Source organism: Balaenoptera acutorostrata, chromosome 2 (genome assembly GCF_949987535.1).
Source record: "Balaenoptera acutorostrata chromosome 2, mBalAcu1.1, whole genome shotgun sequence".
NCBI classification, from domain to species: Eukaryota; Metazoa; Chordata; class Mammalia; order Artiodactyla; family Balaenopteridae; genus Balaenoptera; species Balaenoptera acutorostrata.
In genome coordinates, this window is record NC_080065.1 from 182947294 (window position 1) to 182963084 (window position 15791).

A 15791-nucleotide genomic window follows, 5' to 3' on the forward strand; every position below is an offset into this window, starting at 1 on the left:
GCGCGGATTGGGTGATGCCGAGTCACGTGACGGTCCTCCTCGGGAAGAGGGGAGCTCAGGGAGCATCCTCGCGAGAGCCGAGGCTTCCATTGCTCCCATGGCTCCCCTATTGATATTCCTGCGGTGGGCGGGGCTTCTTCTCGGCCGCCTGTCGTTGGCAGGGAGCAGGCGCCCTGCGATTGGTGGTGGGTGGTGTCAAGTTGAGAGCCCCACACTGTGATTGGCTGAGCTCAAGGGCTATGTCTCTGGGAGGAGGGAGGGTCAGGCTCTACGTCATGACGAAATGCTTTACGTAGGGCGCCGGTGGCAACCTGAACCTGCGATTGAGCTGAAGACTAAAGTTTTTTTTATCCTAATGGGACATAGGCCGAATACAGCCACAGCAATTTAAAATTATAAATTATTTTTATATTAACAATAAAAATAAAATTAAATAAACTCTGGGTATCGCTTCAGAAGCATTTGAGAGGCAGTAAATATATTCAGAGGGAATGAATGAAATGGATATTTCTGGTTTAATCCTCAGGGTTTTGCACATGCTGTTTCCTCGCCTGGAACACTCTTTCCGCAGCTCTTTTCCTGGTTGATTTCTACCTAACTTTCAGATCTTAGATTGAAACCCCAGAGGAGCTTTCCTCCCCAACCCCCAACAAGATGAAGTTCCTACAACAACACTGTTCTTTTTCTTGGAGCAATTACAGCTTGTGTTTATTTATTAGCGTGTTATTGGTTAATGAATTCATTTCTGTTTTTGTCATTAGCTCCATGAGGGCAGGAATCATTTATCACAGTATCCCCAGAACCTACCGGTGACATACATTAGTAGGTACCCAATAAATATTTGAGTGTATACATAAATATCATTTAATTGAACTGTGTGATCATGTAAGTTAAAAGCCTCACACGGAACAGAGACCTTCAGAGGCAGCCTGCAAGCCTTAGGACAGGTTTTCTTCAGCACCAATTTAACCTCTCAAGCAGAGCAGAAGTGAGGAGAGAAGAGTGAAATTTAGCCCAATTTTGGAATTCTATTTATCCTGTAGAATGCATAATTAAATCAGTAGAATTGGTTGGAAATAATGTGGAAAAATAGGAAATTTGAGGACATCACTTTGGGCAAGTCATGTCTTACTCAAGGCCTCAGTTTCCTCATCTGAACCATTAGGATGTTTTCCCTTCCTTCTCTGACATTCTGGCATCTGAATTGATTTAGACCAGTGGATCACCATTCAGGGTGCCCATCAGAATCACATGGGAGATTTTTCAAACTATTCATAATAGCCCCATCAGGATCTTGGGGAAAGAGGTTGGGGCATGCATATTCTAAAGCAATCCTCTGATCTAGTCCTTCTGTTGAGGCACTTGTAAACTTCCAGCAATCCTCTGCTTTACAAAATCACTCAACTCTGTCAGAGATTTCAGCACTGAAGTTGCAAGCACTTTAGCTCTAGTCACGTTATTGTTCTTTTTCTGATCCGTAGTCAGACACGTTATCCATTGTGCAACTGGCCCCCACCCTGTTCTTTTTGGACTCATTTACTCATTTCCATTCATTATTAATTTCCAATTCATTCAATAAAAATAACAATTGATGAAAAAATCAATATCAGTAAACATGTTTCAATTTGAGAAGGCTTCCTGGAGGAGGTGACATTCCAAATAGAGTTCTTTTTTATGCACAAGGGACGGGGGAAAGATTGGGGAAGAATGTGCATGAGAGGAATAAAGTTAGCAAAATCCACAGGCAACAGGGACCATGGGTTACAGAAAATGAAGAGAGCCGAAGTTAGACAAGGTGATGGGGCCAAATTATACAAGCTTTGTAGCCCATGTTAAGAAATTGGGAGAGTATGCTAAGGCCAGTAGATGGACTTTAAACAGGGGACTGATGTGATCTGAATTGTGTTATAGAAGCATCATTCTGGCTGCCTTGTAGAAGATGAATTGGAGGGGAGAACCTGAAGGTGGGCACACCAGAGAGGAGGCTGGTGGAATGGTCTGATCAGGGCAGAAGACAGTTGGGGTAGTGGAAAGGAGTTATAAGTGATAGCCTGATGTCTGACTTGGGCAACTGAATGGATGAACACGGGGCCGGACGGGATGGTGGTGGAAGACCACAGAAGAATTGGGTACAGCTGAGATTACCGAACAGGTATCCGAAGATTTGTAAACCCAGCCTCTGGAGTTCCACCTGCCCCTTCGCCTCCCCAACCTCTGCAAAAAGGTGTTAAGCGCCTTTCCTAAGACGTCAGGCCCACCTCCGGGACTCGAGGGGTCGCTGCAGCCGCCACAGCTCCTCTAGGCTCGCCCCCGTCCACTCACTGGGCTAGGCGGCCGCTCCATCCGCAGGAGGAGTGCGCGTGCGCTGCCTGGCCGGCAGGGGGCGCGCGTGCGCAGACGGGGCCGGGGGCGCGCGTGCGCGCGCGGAGGCCGGCACCGGAAGTGTGTGGTTGCCATGTAATATCCTGGCCGCGCGAGCGCGCGAGGGGTTGAGGCGGCGCCGGGGCGGGCGCGGAGCTGGCTGGAGGGCGGCGGAGGCGGTGCCGTAGGGGCCCGCTGAGGCGCGCGGGGGGTTGGCGGCGCCCGGAAGCCTGTCGCTTGTGCGGTCCCTCCGGTTCGCTGGGTCCGCGCGGGAGGCCCGACGGCGGGAGGCAGCATGTCGGTAGCGGGGCTGAAGAAGCAGTTCTACAAGGCGAGCCAGGTGAGCGGAGGCCGAGGCGGGGGGCGAGCTCCGGGCCACAGGCTGCTCGGAGGGGGGCCAGGCCAGGCCCTGGCTCGGGAGGGAGCCGTGGGTACTGAGGGGGCGGCGTTGGCACTCGTCCCCCGCCGGGTGGGGACAGCCTAGGAGGGGCGGGGGTCTGCGTGCGAGGTGGCCCGGACCCTGCCCGCCATGTGGGCTCCAGTCTTCTCGAGAGGGGTGGGCAGACGCTTTAGAGGCGCGGAGGTGCACCCAGAGATTGGCCCCGGACGTGGATCCCTCTCCTCCCGTCCTTCTCTCTAAAAGGGCGGGCGGGCGGGGGGTGGGGGGGGCAGGGAGAGAAGGGGAAGAAGCAGTCCCGAGCTTGTCGACACAGGACTCTTGCTAGAGAGCCCAAGATCAGGGAAATTTTGTGTCTAGAACAATTCTTTTTTTTTTAAAGACAGCAAACGAAAAAATCTTTTCAGTGGGCCGGGTACAAAGTTGAAAAGGTAGAGTGAAAAGTCAGTTTCCCACTTCAGTCCCTCAGGCATCCAGTCCCTCTCCCCAGAGACAGGGACTGTCACCAATTACCAAAGAGAAGGGTATGCCTCTCCTTTAAAAACACACACGTAGCAGTAACATCGTTTACACAGAACCGTGTAATTGATGTTTTTCATTAAACGTGTCTCGGAGATCGCACTAGAGCCAGAATTCTCCACCTTGGGTCATTCTCTGTTGTGGTGGCCCTCCTGGGCACTGTGGGGCGTTGAGCAGCATCTCTGGCCCCTACCCAGTCGATACCAGGAGCTCCCCCCACCGACCACGGATGTCTTCGGATGCTGCTAATGTCCTTAGGGGAACCCCCCCCTGCCCTCCCCCTCCCCCTCCCCCAGAGCTACTCCTGGAGCCTCTTGGATCTTTTTAATGGGTATGTGGCATTCCATTCCATGGAAGTCTGTCATAATTTATTTAATTAGTTGTCCATCGATGGAGTTTAGGTTGTTTCCAGTAGTTTTCTGCTGCAAACGATACTATCGTGAATAGCCAGTGAATATCTCTGCTCACAGGTGGGATTGGATTTACAGGATAAGTTCCCAGAAGTGGAATGCAGAATCCAAGAATATAAGTGTTCTACTTTGACAGATAGAATAGGTGTTTTGGAAAGTCCAGGCCCCATTGCTCACGAGTCTGGTGAAAGCTGAGTGGATCCACTCTTCAGAAAACTGGGCGAATGCAAAATTCAGTTTATAATTTCAGATCCAAGAAGTCCCAGATCCCTTGATCCTATGAGAACCTTGGGTCTGGAGTTTGTGTGGATAGACTCCAGGAAGGAACGAGCAACAGTCATAGGAGTTGTTTGGCCCGTGCCGGCAAACCAGACTCTGCCCACAATTTGGAGAGGTCCAGTGGGAGGGAAGAGAGATGAGTCCCCAGTAATACACAGCTGGGACCTTTTGCCCCTTGAGGGGGAAAACTAATGACCCTAGTAGTTGTCCAGGGCTAAAGATATTTGGGGTCTATCTCTAGACTCCAGGCTAAACCCTGGAGGAAGAGAGGTTTAATCCAGAGGGATTCTAGGATTGTTGCTGAGAGTACAGCCCTTTGCCCCAGCAGGATGGAATTAAGTGACCTGGCCCTGGGTTAGACCTTGCCCAGCAGGCCTCAGACCCCACCCCTGCACACTTGACCAGAGCACCTTGGAGTACTGCTTACTATCTTGGGCCCTGATGTAGCCCCTCTCGCAGGAACTATGGGTCTCGGAAGAATTCCTGGGCCACTTTGTTCCTTCATATAGACAGGTCTCTGGAAGCCCTCCCCACCCCGACCCCAGCCATGAGGGCCCATGCTGGTGGTCCATGCTGTCCCCAGCAGACACGCTGTGCCGGAGGAACTAGCTGGGCCTCTCAGGCCATCCACCAGAGCCTTTCTTCTTGGGGAAAGAAGGATGGCCTGCATTCAGACCTGTGGGGAGTGCTTGGAAATCCGGAAAGCTCAGAGCAGTGCAAGCTGGTGGTGCGGATCAATTTATCATCTTGATATTCTGAGGCCCAGTCCCAAAGAATTGCTGCGACACGTCCTCCTCTGAGAGCCGTTGTCTTGGCCTCCTGACCGATTCCGTGTTGAGTTGTGCTCTCAAGAATCACCCTGGCTGTATTCCATTCCCTTCTGCAATAGTTTCCATAGACCTCCGCTGTTTATCTGGATGTGTCCACCTCTTTGTGTGTTTCTTTTCTTTTTTTTTTTTATAAATTTATTTATTTGGCAGCGTTGGGTCTTCGTTGCTGTGCGTGGGCTTTCTCTAGTTGCGGTGAGCAGGGGCTACTCTTTGTTGCAGTGCACAGGCTTCTCATTGCGGTGGCTTCTCTTGTTGCGGAGCACGGGCTCTAGGCGTGCGGGCCTCAGTAGCTGAGGCTCACAGGCTCTAGAGCACAGCCTCAGTAGTTGTGGCACATGGGCTTAATTGCTCCGCGGCATGTGGGATCTTCCCAGACCAGGGCTCGAACCCATGTCCCCTGCATTGGCAGACGGATTCTTAAGCGCTTTGCCACCAGGGAAGCCCTGTGTTTCTTTTCTTGATCTTAGGAACACCTCTTTCAAGTAGGGTCGTCTGTGTCAGGTAATATTCTTGTTAAGTCGTAATAATATATATTGAGTTTTCACTGCGTGAACAGGTGATATGCTTTAAACCAGTCGGTCTCAATTGGTCTCATTTATCTGGCCTAAGGGTAAACGCTGTCCCCTTTTTACACAAAAGGATTTGGGGGCATTTGTCTTCCTGTAGGACAGTAGTTCTCAGCCAGGGCCAGTTCTACCCTCCAGAGGACATTGGCAATGTGTGGAGGCATTTTGGGTTGTCACAACTCGGTGGTAATTAATTATATTACAGCTCACTGGGCGGCCCCGCACAACCAAGAGTCACCCGGCTCCGACGTCAACGGTGCTGAGGTTGAGAAATACTGTTTTATGGCTTGAGAAAAGTGAGGATAATTTTACCCAAACAGAAGAACAACAAAAAATCCTTCCTGGGCATTCTTCTGGCAGCTGCCTGCTTTTCCTAATTCTCGAAATGCAGATAACCACATATACGCAGATGGACACGTGCGTAAAACTCAGCATCCAGACACCAAGTCTCCCCCTCCCAAGTCCTCAGGAGAACCCCAGAGTGTCTTTTGGCATCTGGCATTTTTAAGAAGGTACAAGCTTGCATTGGTGCCTCTCAATTAGGGGCGACTAACCCTCCCCTCTCCCCTCTTCTGCCCTGTGCACCGCCCAAGGGACATTTGGCAACGTCTGAGACAGTGTCACGCCTTGGGGAGAGGGTGCTACTGGCACCGAGTAGGTAATGGCTGGGGATGGTTGTTAAGCATCCTACAACATACAGGACAGCCTTCTACACAACAAAGAATTACCTGGCCCCGCTTGAGAGAAGCGCCAGCGTTTCTGTAGCAAGAAACCCTACTTTGAAACGGGTTCTTGATTTCCAAGGCTTGTAAGAGCGTCATTTCTGAATTGAGAAATAGAAGCCAGGTGGATGTGTGAGAGAGAGCTGGGAATAGAGAAACTGGGTTTCTCGAAGGTGAGGCTGTGATGTTAATGAAAAGTTTCTACCTCCTTGGTGACCCTGGTAACAAATCAGGTCCCGGTGTCTGGCAGTATACTGGCAAATTCCACGCCAGTTCATCTCTGGTGAAAACTTTCAGGTCTCAAATAAAATCGGTTTGAGCTTGAGCGGGAAGTTTGTGAGTTTTTACTTCTTTTTTTTTTTTTTTTTTTGGCATATGGAAATTTATTACTATCCTGCTTTCATCATCAAAACTTATGATCTTGGTCTTTCCTTCTTGCCTTTGTATAAGGCCAAAAGAGAGACATTGGCTACTTTGACAACCTTAAAGCGGACTCCAGGAATGTCACCAACAGCATGACCTTTGCGACCAAATCCAGCAACCAGAACTTCATCATTTTCCTCAATAAAATTCAAACAACCATCATTGGGTACAAAGGCGGTGATTTTTTTGCCATTCTTGATTAGTTGAACCCTGACACACTTCCTGATGGCAGAATTTGGCTGTTTGGCTTCAACCCCTACTTTTTCAAGCACAATTCCCTTGGCATGAGAAGCACCTCCAAAAGGGTTGGCCTTCAGGGCTGTGCCCAAATGGGCTTTCTTGTACTGTTTATCATGCCACTTTTGGTCTCGTCGGTGGCTACGGAGCTTCCTGGCAGTACGAAGACCGCGACACTTGCCCCGGCCCAGGACACCTCACCCATCCTGCCGGCGCCACGGGCCTGAGCGAAAGAGCGAGTTTTTACTTCTTAATAGGAACTGGTCACCTGAGCTGAGGAAAGTTGAATGTATGGAGTGAAGCAGCCAAAGAAACGGGCGTCTGTCTCGGGCCCGTGGTTTTGGTCCCCTCTGGCCTCGCTGTGTAATGCCACTCAATAGCCCTCTGGTACTCGTGCACACCGAGAATCCGGGGAGATGCTTTTATGAGTCTTTCTGGGGAACTGAGGTGGGTAAAGGAACCCAGTAGCGAGATCTAGGCTCAAAAGTTCACTTGTCATTGTGGTGTGTTTGGGTGACATTAATTTCCAGGCCTAACCTTCTAACTGGTTTCCTGATAATTCTTGTGGCTGGGCTGTGTGGAGATTTGAGAGTGTAACTAGGGATAGAGCTGGCAGCTGCCTGGAATGCTGGCCTGATTTTTTTTTTTTTTTTTTTTGCCTGAAAGGAGAGAGAGAATTTAAACTGAAAGATTGGTTCCGTCCGAGCTAGGAGGGAAATTCATGACCGTCATATCCCGTAGCTTTGACGTTTGTTGGATACTCGCTAGGCTCCGGGTTTGTGTCTAGGAGGAAAGATCGAGCTTCCTGGGAAAGGCATGGGGTGGGGGTATGACGGGGGGCCCAGGACCCCAACGTGTTGGAGTAAGCAGTAGCTGGGGGAATGTCTGACGTCCCCAGACACTGCCTGCTCTGACTTTTTTTTTTTGGCTGCATCAGGTCTTAGTTGCGGCACACGGGGTCTTCATTGAGGCGTGCAGGATCTTTCACTGCGGCACGGGCTCCTCTCTAGTTGTGGCATGCTGGTTTTCTCTCGTTGTGGCACGTGGGCTCAGTAGTTCTGGCGCACGGGCTTGGTTGTCCCGCGGCATGTCTTAGTTCCCCGACCAGGGATCGAACCCGTGTCCCCTGCATTGGAAGGCGGATTCTTTACCACTAGACCACCAGGGAAGTCTCTCTGACCTATTTTTTAAACTTCATTTTATGGAATCATGCTTCTGATTTCCCAGCAAAGTTCTTGGCCTGCTAAGTAGTGGACATGGAGTGATCTTAGGATACAAAAATCTGGAATTTGTAACCCCTTAGTCTCAGCACGAATCAAAGTGTGGAACCTGTGAGCCGGGAGCGACAGGTGTCAGGCGAGGTCTGGGAGTGGGGGTGGTCCCTGGCCCAGACCCTTGAGCTGAGCAGCTGCAGTCTAACCTCTGGAGGACCTTCTGCCTCAGGACAGCAGACCTGGGAAGGGCCTTTGGCCATTGCCATGTCCACGTGCGATGGGAACTGGGTCAAGTCCACTCTTACAGGAAGCCACTCTGCTGACTCATTCTGTAGGAAGACCCTTGACCTAGCAGTGTCCCTGCAGGACCCTGGACGGAGATGATCCTGTCCTGCTCCATCAGTATTCCGTCCCCAGCCTGCTGGGTGGAGTAACCAGCCCTGTATTTTAGGCTGCGCTGTGGAGCTACAGAAGAGATTTGAGACTGCCCTTCCCAAAAGGAGCCAAGGGGCCTCTTTAAACTCCACCACTTCCCAGGCCCGTCTGTAAAACCAGGTTAACCCAACCTCCTGGGCAGGACCCACTGTTCGCAATCAGGGAGGGGCCCTGTAACCAAGCAGCATCCTGCATACTCTTGTTATTAACATACCAGGACCAAGGGGTCATCATATTCTGTTTCTGCTGCCCGTGACTGCGGTACATCAGACCTAAAGTTCACCTCTGACTCAGAGTCCTGTGTGTAGTAAAGAGCAGTTTATCAAAGAGGGCCCGTGGGAGCTAATCGCCCTGCTTATCTGGGTATGTTTTGAGGCAAAGCTGTAGGATACTTAATTTTATTCCGTGTGCCACTTAATAACAGCCTGTGAGGTTAGGGGTTCCACAGTGTCTCTCTGTTTGGTTTCAGAAATTGGAGGCTGTCACAGTTTTGCGACCCCAGAACTGTCACTGACTTAGCAAGTGAACTAAGGAAATGGTGCTATTTACCCACCCACCACCCACCACCCACCACCCATCCACCCATCCACCCAGCCTCCCTCCGGAGCCAACATCCAAGCAAGCGCTTAGTGCCTTTGGGGGCCTGAGCTCTCCGCCCGCCCGTCAGGTGTCCATCTGCGCATCTCTTTGCTTCTTTCCTCAGAGGACAAACTGACAGTCTTTGACCGGGCCCCTCAGGCCTGCCATTTGCCTCTGGTGTGCGTGTCCCATGGCCTTTGACCCTGGGGTGTGGGCCACAGTTAGCTCTGCCCTGGTCTCTGTCTCAGCCCTCTCCTCTTTGTTGCCAGTATTTTGAAACGGATCCAATCTGGGGAAAGTTAGTTTTTAATTTGGGGCGTGCAGCCAACTTCCTCCATAGGATTTCAGAGGCATCTGCACATTTTGACACTGCAGGGCTGCCGTTGGCCGTGGAGTGGCAGAGGAAAGTCAGATTGTCTTCTATTTCTGGTTTTCGAGGTCACGGCGGGGGGTGGGGTGAGGTTTCCGAGGTTTAAGGAGGGTTTGATGCTGGAGCCTTCCAGCCACTGGAGGGGTGAGCAGGCCTGTTGAGGCATCTTTACCCCCTGTGCTCAAACCCTCCTGGCTTTTAAGTGCCCGGGGAAGTGTCGGGCGATTTTTTCTGGTTCTTTTTTAAAGCTGTCCCTGGAAAGCTGAGGAAGGCTATATCAGACTGTGGAGCAGCCGGTTCCTCTCTTCTCCCCTCCTCTCTGCAACCCCCTCCTTCCTCCTCCTCTTGTCCTTCTTTCTCTTCTCCTCCCCCCCACCCAAACTTTTTCTCTCCCCGCCCCCTCCCCAGGGCTGGGTTTGCATCCACTTCTCTCGAGCACTGCAGTTTGGGTCCGATTCTGCTCATTTCCTGTTAAGCAGTAACCAGGGCTCCACAAACTCAGGCTCCCAGAGGATGGCCTCGTCTTCCTTTTCCACTCAGCTCCTAGAAAAACCTGCTGACTGGGCCCGAGAGGGGGGTCACGCGGAGACTCCCAACCACAGCAGGAAAACAGACGTGCGATTTCCTCTGAAGGACCTGACTCAGCATCAGCCGTGGCCGCCCTGGGAAGAGCTGCTGCCTGGATGCTCAGATTTCCACACCTGGGCATTAAACCCCTCCAGCGGTACCACGCCCGCCCGGGCTGTCACGGCCCAGTGACGTGAGCTGCCCCCCACCCCGCCCTCCAGGAGGGGGTGGACCGTGAGGAGGACAGTGGGTCGCTGTCCCAGGAACTCAGTAAAGGTCAGCTGGACGGAGTTTGCCCCGCGTCGTAGGTCATGAGAGCGCAAAAGTGGGGTGGCCGTGTGGGCGCAACTAGAGAAGTCAGGGCTGGGGTCTGCTGAGGGGAGCGTCCCCCACCGACCTGGGGTGCAGTTCCAGCTCCAACCTGGCATTCAGGACCTTCCGGAGCCCCCGCCCCGGTCCCGGCTTTCAATCCCACCCTCCCCCTCGCAGCCAGCACGCTCCAGTCCAACAGGTCTGCTTGGGCTCGTACCTTCCCTCCTCCTTCCCCACCCCAGCCCGGGTCTCCCTGTCCACTTCCTGTTTGCCCTCAGAGCCCTGCATGTATCTTCCTGTATCCTTGCCATCTCCTGGGTTCCCCCACCCCAAAATATTTCTCCACCCTCCCTGGTGGTCTCCTGCCCACGTGCCGCACACCCAGCACATCCTCACACCCAGTGCGCTTTTCTCCTCATTGGGTGTGCGCTCCCGAGGGAGCAGGCTGCCTGGCGGCTGGTGACAGGCCCAGGTCCCCACGGGTTGTGGCTTGCTGGCCAAGTCGTCAGAAACGGTGGACTCCTTCTCAGCAGGAATGGGGCTGTCCGGTGCCAGTGACGGTGCCCATGCGAAGCCAGGTGGCTGGCAGGGCCGTGGAGGCCTCGGTCAGGAACAGGTCCGACTGGTTTAAAGAATCAGAAATCAAAGCTCAGAGGTTGTTCCCTTTGGCTTAGGATCTGTCTTGAGGGCTCCAGGCCGAGGGACCGGTGCATGACTGGCCCAGAGGGGCCCGACCTGTGTCACGGGCAGTCTCTGTCATTTCAACCCCACAGCCAGGCCTGAACTTAACTGGAGGTGCCCAGCCTGCTGGGAAAAGGAGTTCCCTGGCTCCACTTTCCCCAGGCCCCACCACTCTGGCCTCAGAAGCCTGCTGTCTGCCCCTGGACTTCTGACCTCTTAGACATGACCGGCGTTAGCCCGGGTCCTGTGTGCAGCCCCTCCCTGGCTTCCACACCTGGCCGCCCTTCTGCCTCTTCTCCTGTGTCCTGAGTCAGCTGGCCAGCTCTCTCACCCCCTCCTCCGCTTTGCCCCGTTGGTTCCCCCTGTGGACTTGCCACCCTGCCTCTGGGCCTTCTCCCTCCAGGACCTGAGGGACCTCCCTGGTACCCACCACCGCTCGTGCACATGTCCTCCAGATCTTCGTCCCCAGTCATGGCACTCCCAATCACCCTCTAGATGGTGGTCCCTGCCCGTCTGGCTGGTACTGGAAATGCAACAAGCTCGTAGGCCCAGTGCACCTGAGGGCAGCCTCCTCACCTGCGGGCCCTAACCTTCCCTGTCCTCGCCCTGAGGCCCAGGGGGCCCCGCCACCTTCCCCGAGGTGCTGTGTCCATCACACCAGCTCCTGGGCCTGCAGTAAATACCTGGAACCAACCACCTAGCCTGTGGCTTGAATCAATTAGTTAACTTGACTTTCAAATAGACTCACTTTTTAAATTTATTTTAAAAGGTATCTTGATGTTGTTTCTTTCTCTAAATCATAGTAACTCGATCACCAGAAACAAAGCAATGTAGTTGATTCCTCCTGGATTCCTTACCTCGGAGGCTGGGGTCTGGTCCCTCTTATTAAAAAGTTGCTGAAACAGTAAGTGCCCACCAGGACTTCCCTGGCGGTCCAGTGGTTAGGACTCTGCACTTTCACTGCAGGGGGGCATGGGTTCGATCCCTGCTCGGGGAACTAAGATCCCACATGCCACGTGGCACGGCCAAAAAATAAAAATAAAAAGCCAAAAAAATAGTAAGAAGAAAAAAAAGTGCCCACCAGAAAGTTTTCCCTTGCCAGAACGAGGGGTACTGAAAGAGCGTCGCGGTGGGAATAACCTTCTCACTTGTCCCTGTGTTACCTCTTCTCTTGGCACCCCTTTCCCTGCCCCTCGTCGTCTTCCCGTGGAGCCAGGAAATCCTGCAGACTTGAATTAAGGCTCAGAAGAGAGAGCTCTGGGGTGAGGGTGCATTTCCCAGGTGTCTGGGGAGAGGCCCGGCAGTAAGTGGCACCGTTCAGTCTGTGTGTTTAGTCCCCCGACACCACCTTGGCCGATAATTCAGATGTCTTTGGCCAGCACACCTCAACCCAGTCCCACTTTGTCTAAAGCGGAGCAGCTGACTGATGGTTTTTCCTCTGTCATTTTGGGTCTCGGCCCCAGGAGTGAGCGGAGACTTAGGACGCCCCTTGGGAAGGAAACTGGGAACTTTCTCACTCCCAAGGCCCCCTCCTCGTCTCCTGCTAGCTGCCTCCCCAGGATGAGGTGTCCCTCAGCTTGATGGCCTCAGGTCGTCAGAGCCGTGATTGTCTGAGTGATTGTCTGAAGTCAGGCGAGCAGCCCTGGCCCTTCAGGGTCAGCCTTTGTCCAGAAGAGGGCAGCGAGGGCACGGGGACAAGGGCGGGATTTCTCCGTCCCCTAACCCTAACCTGGCCTAGGGTTGTCCTTTATCTCCTCTCCCTGGAGTGTTTCCTCCAAGGTTGAGAATCCTTGCTGTCCCGCCAAGTCAGCATTTCACCTTTGAGGAGTCTTGGAGCTGCTGCAGCTCCCCACTGATTGCCCCGATACAGTTGTGTGTGCTGCCCTCAGAGTTGGCTCTGAGGTTCGTCTTTTGCCCCCAGCCTTGATACATTTACTTCACGGCTGAGAAGCCTTAGGTATTTCTCCCGGGCTCTCTGGGAAGTTCCGCCTCACCATTCCTTTCCCACCAGTGGACTCAAGGGTAGCTGAGTGCTCTCTCCGCTTTGCTTCAGAGCACCCCATGCCCTTGGCCTCGGCCCAGGGTGGGCAGGAGGCACCAGTCAGCCAAGTCCCTCTGCCGCCTCCAGACTGCCAGGTTTGGGAGGCTTCTGTGGGAAGTTGTGCAGATGGGGGCTCACTGGGGACCCAGGAGTCCAGGTGTGCTGGTTCTGGGGAGTGGGGAGGAGGACCTTTTGCCCAGTCTCAGTCCAGGCATCCGCTCAGCTCTCAGCAGAGCCTGGAGGAGAGTCCACCGCCGTCCAGGGGAGTTTGCACTCAGCTAGTTCCCCGCACCAGGCAGTGCCAGTGCGTCGTAAAGGGCATGTCTCTTTTCAGGCACTTGAGTTTGTGTTAAAATGTCTCAGCTGTAGAGAGAGAGGTGAAGAATGGCCAGCCGATAGCCAGGCGCCCACAGGCGCTTGAGTTAACACGAGCGGCACAGTTAGAGTCGAGGGCCCCTCCCTGATACATCACTGCGCACGAATCTACTGCTAAAAAGTCTGCAGCTTTGTTTTGCAAGTTTACACCTCCTGAAAATGGTGTCACATGGCAGCTTTTTTGGCCTGCTCTTTCCGCTCAGCACTGCTGGGGCGCTTCGTCCACACTGAGCGTGTGGCTTGAGTTTTTTGCTTCCACAGCTCCCTGCTGTCCTTTGTGTGCTGACAGCGACTTGTCCTCCCTCCGCTGGCAGTGGGCATTTAGGACGTTGCCGCGTTTTTGCTCTCGGTGTCGCAGTGAGCAGTCACATGGATGTCCCCGCAGGCAAGGTCCAAGTGCTTCTCTAGACTCCTGCCCATTTAATGTGACCGTGTAAGGTTTTCAGCAGGACCAGCCTGGAGAACACCACCACCTCTTCTGTTCGCATGACCCGAAGTCTTGATCAAAGCTACTGGGGGTCCTGCGTCGGGGCCCTTGTCAGGGGTGACCTATGTGCTAGGCTCCATGGTACCGCCTGAGCCAGGAAGCTGGGTGCGTGGGGCAGGGGCTCCCCAGGCACAGGGTCGGCTTGGTGGGGGCACAAGCCAGGGGGAGACCCAGGGAGGCCCACCTGATGAAATTGGGCCCACCTGGTCATCCAGGGCGAGCGCTTCCACCTCCTGGTCGGTGCCTCTGTTTAAAGAAACCTTATTTAATATGCATTACTGATTCATTAGCATTGGATGCGCAGCCAGCAGCACCTGAACTCACCATTGGTCCATCCTCATTGTTGGCAGGTTTGTGTTTGCAGTTTCACCCTACTTGACGAAATGTGTTTGTAACCGCCCCCAATCAGTACTTGGGGCACTTTCGCAGGTATTCGTGAACATGCCCAGAGTGACAAAAATCTTTGAGTCTCCCAACACGCTCATTCCCACTGAGGCAGAACAAGACTGTAAACCAACATCCTTTCCACGGCTTGTTTAGTGACGCGTGTTTGTACCTTTGTGCTTCTTGCGGGTGTTATCGCTCTTGGTCCCAAGTGTGGAACTGAAGTGCTGGCTAGTGTCCCAGGCACAGGAAGGCTGTAACATGCTCACAGAGCACGTGTGAGATGAGCTCCACTCAGGCGAGATCAGGTGCTGCTGGCCGTGCGTCCAGTGCTAATGAATCAGCAGTGTATATTAAATCGGTTTTCTTTCTTTTTCTAAAAAATATTTATTTATTTATTTATTTGGCTGCACCAGGTCTTACTTGCAGCACGCGGGATCTTTAGTTGCGGCTTGTGGGCTCTTAGTTGTGGCTTGCATGTGGGATCTAGTTCCCTGACCAGAGATGGAACCCAGGCCCCCTGCATTGGGAGCTTGGAGTCTTAACCACTGTGCCACCAGGGAAGTCCCTAAATAAGGTTTCTTTAAACAGAAACACACGTAACATGAAGTTACAGGTGATGAGTTGTGACCAGAGGCCCACAGGAGCCTAACCCCTGCGTGTCCCCAGAGCAGTGGTTCAGTATTTACTAGTTTGGCGTCTGGGCGACTTTATAGCACAGAACCACCGTGAGTAACGAGAGCTGACTATTCCCGTGGCAGGCAGAACACCACCCCCCTACCCTCCACCAAGGTGTCCCCGCCATTATCCGGAACCTGTGAATGTGTGACCTCACTTGGCAGAAGGGACTTTGCTGGTGGGATTAAGGGCATGGACCCAGAGGTGGAACCAATGACCAGGTGGGCCCAATTTCATCATAACGGCCCTTAAAAGTGGAACCTTTCCCTGCCTGGTCGGAGGGAGACAGGACCGTGGAGGAGAGAACCAGAAGGCAGGCGGCACGATAGACCCACCTCGCTGGCTGTGAAGATGGAGGACGGGGCCACAAGCAAAGAAACGCGGCAGCCTCTAGGAGCCGAAAAGGCGGGAAAGCTCTAGAGCTCCCAGAAAGGGACGCAGCCCTGCCAACACCTTGGTCCTCGCTGGGGAGAGCCATGTTGGACTTCTGACCTCCTTCAGATTTTTGTGCGGCTTAGGAAACGTGTTTTGAGTCACTGAGTTTGTGGTAATTTGTTACAGCAGCCGTAGGAAACTCTTACAGGTCCCCGCTGTCTTAAAGCTTTGTCTGGATAAAGGTTTTCAGCTCAACATTGAAGAGTGTGTGTGCGCGCGCATGCGCATGTACACACGAGCACATGTGTTTCATCCTCCCTTAGCTCTCACCTCCAGCTTAGCGGCTGAGGTCAAAGAGGAAATAGGAGCGATTTGCTTTGCCAAGCTGATGGACGGGTGCTGTGCGAAGAGCGGGCCTCCCACCGAGCCAGCTTCGTTTCAGTGCTGCATGGAAGTCGTCCCCTGGTTTGTGGAATCCCACCTTGGTGACTTACCAGCTAGTGGACTGATAGGGAGTCCTCCATCGTCAACTTGAAAACCGGCTCTGTG

General features: G+C 53.2%; 2 protein-coding genes across 4 annotated transcripts in view; one reads left to right on the forward strand and one right to left on the reverse strand.

Moving 5' to 3' along the window:
• Positions 1 to 2452: 2452 nt before the first annotated feature.
• Positions 2453 to 15791, forward strand: part of SH3GL1 (SH3 domain containing GRB2 like 1, endophilin A2) — a 32891-nt gene continuing 19552 nt past the window's right edge. For 2 of the 3 annotated variants that reach the window (XM_057540138.1, XM_057540136.1), the window contains exon 1: positions 2453 to 2701. Coding sequence is in view for 2 of the 3 variants with exons in the window: in XM_057540136.1 (XP_057396119.1) it covers positions 2657 to 2701 (45 nt within the window). In the remaining variant the exon portion in view is untranslated. The remainder of the gene's footprint in view (positions 2702 to 15791) is intronic. The other variant, XM_057540137.1, reaches the window with a different exon arrangement.
• LOC130707046 (40S ribosomal protein S23-like) lies at positions 6442 to 11375 on the reverse strand. The gene is made up of 2 exons (XM_057539708.1): positions 11333 to 11375; positions 6442 to 6940 (listed from the first exon to the last, which is right to left on the reverse strand). Exons 1-2 carry the CDS (start codon positions 11373 to 11375, stop codon positions 6498 to 6500), a joined length of 486 nt encoding a protein of 161 aa, XP_057395691.1. The 3' UTR covers positions 6442 to 6497.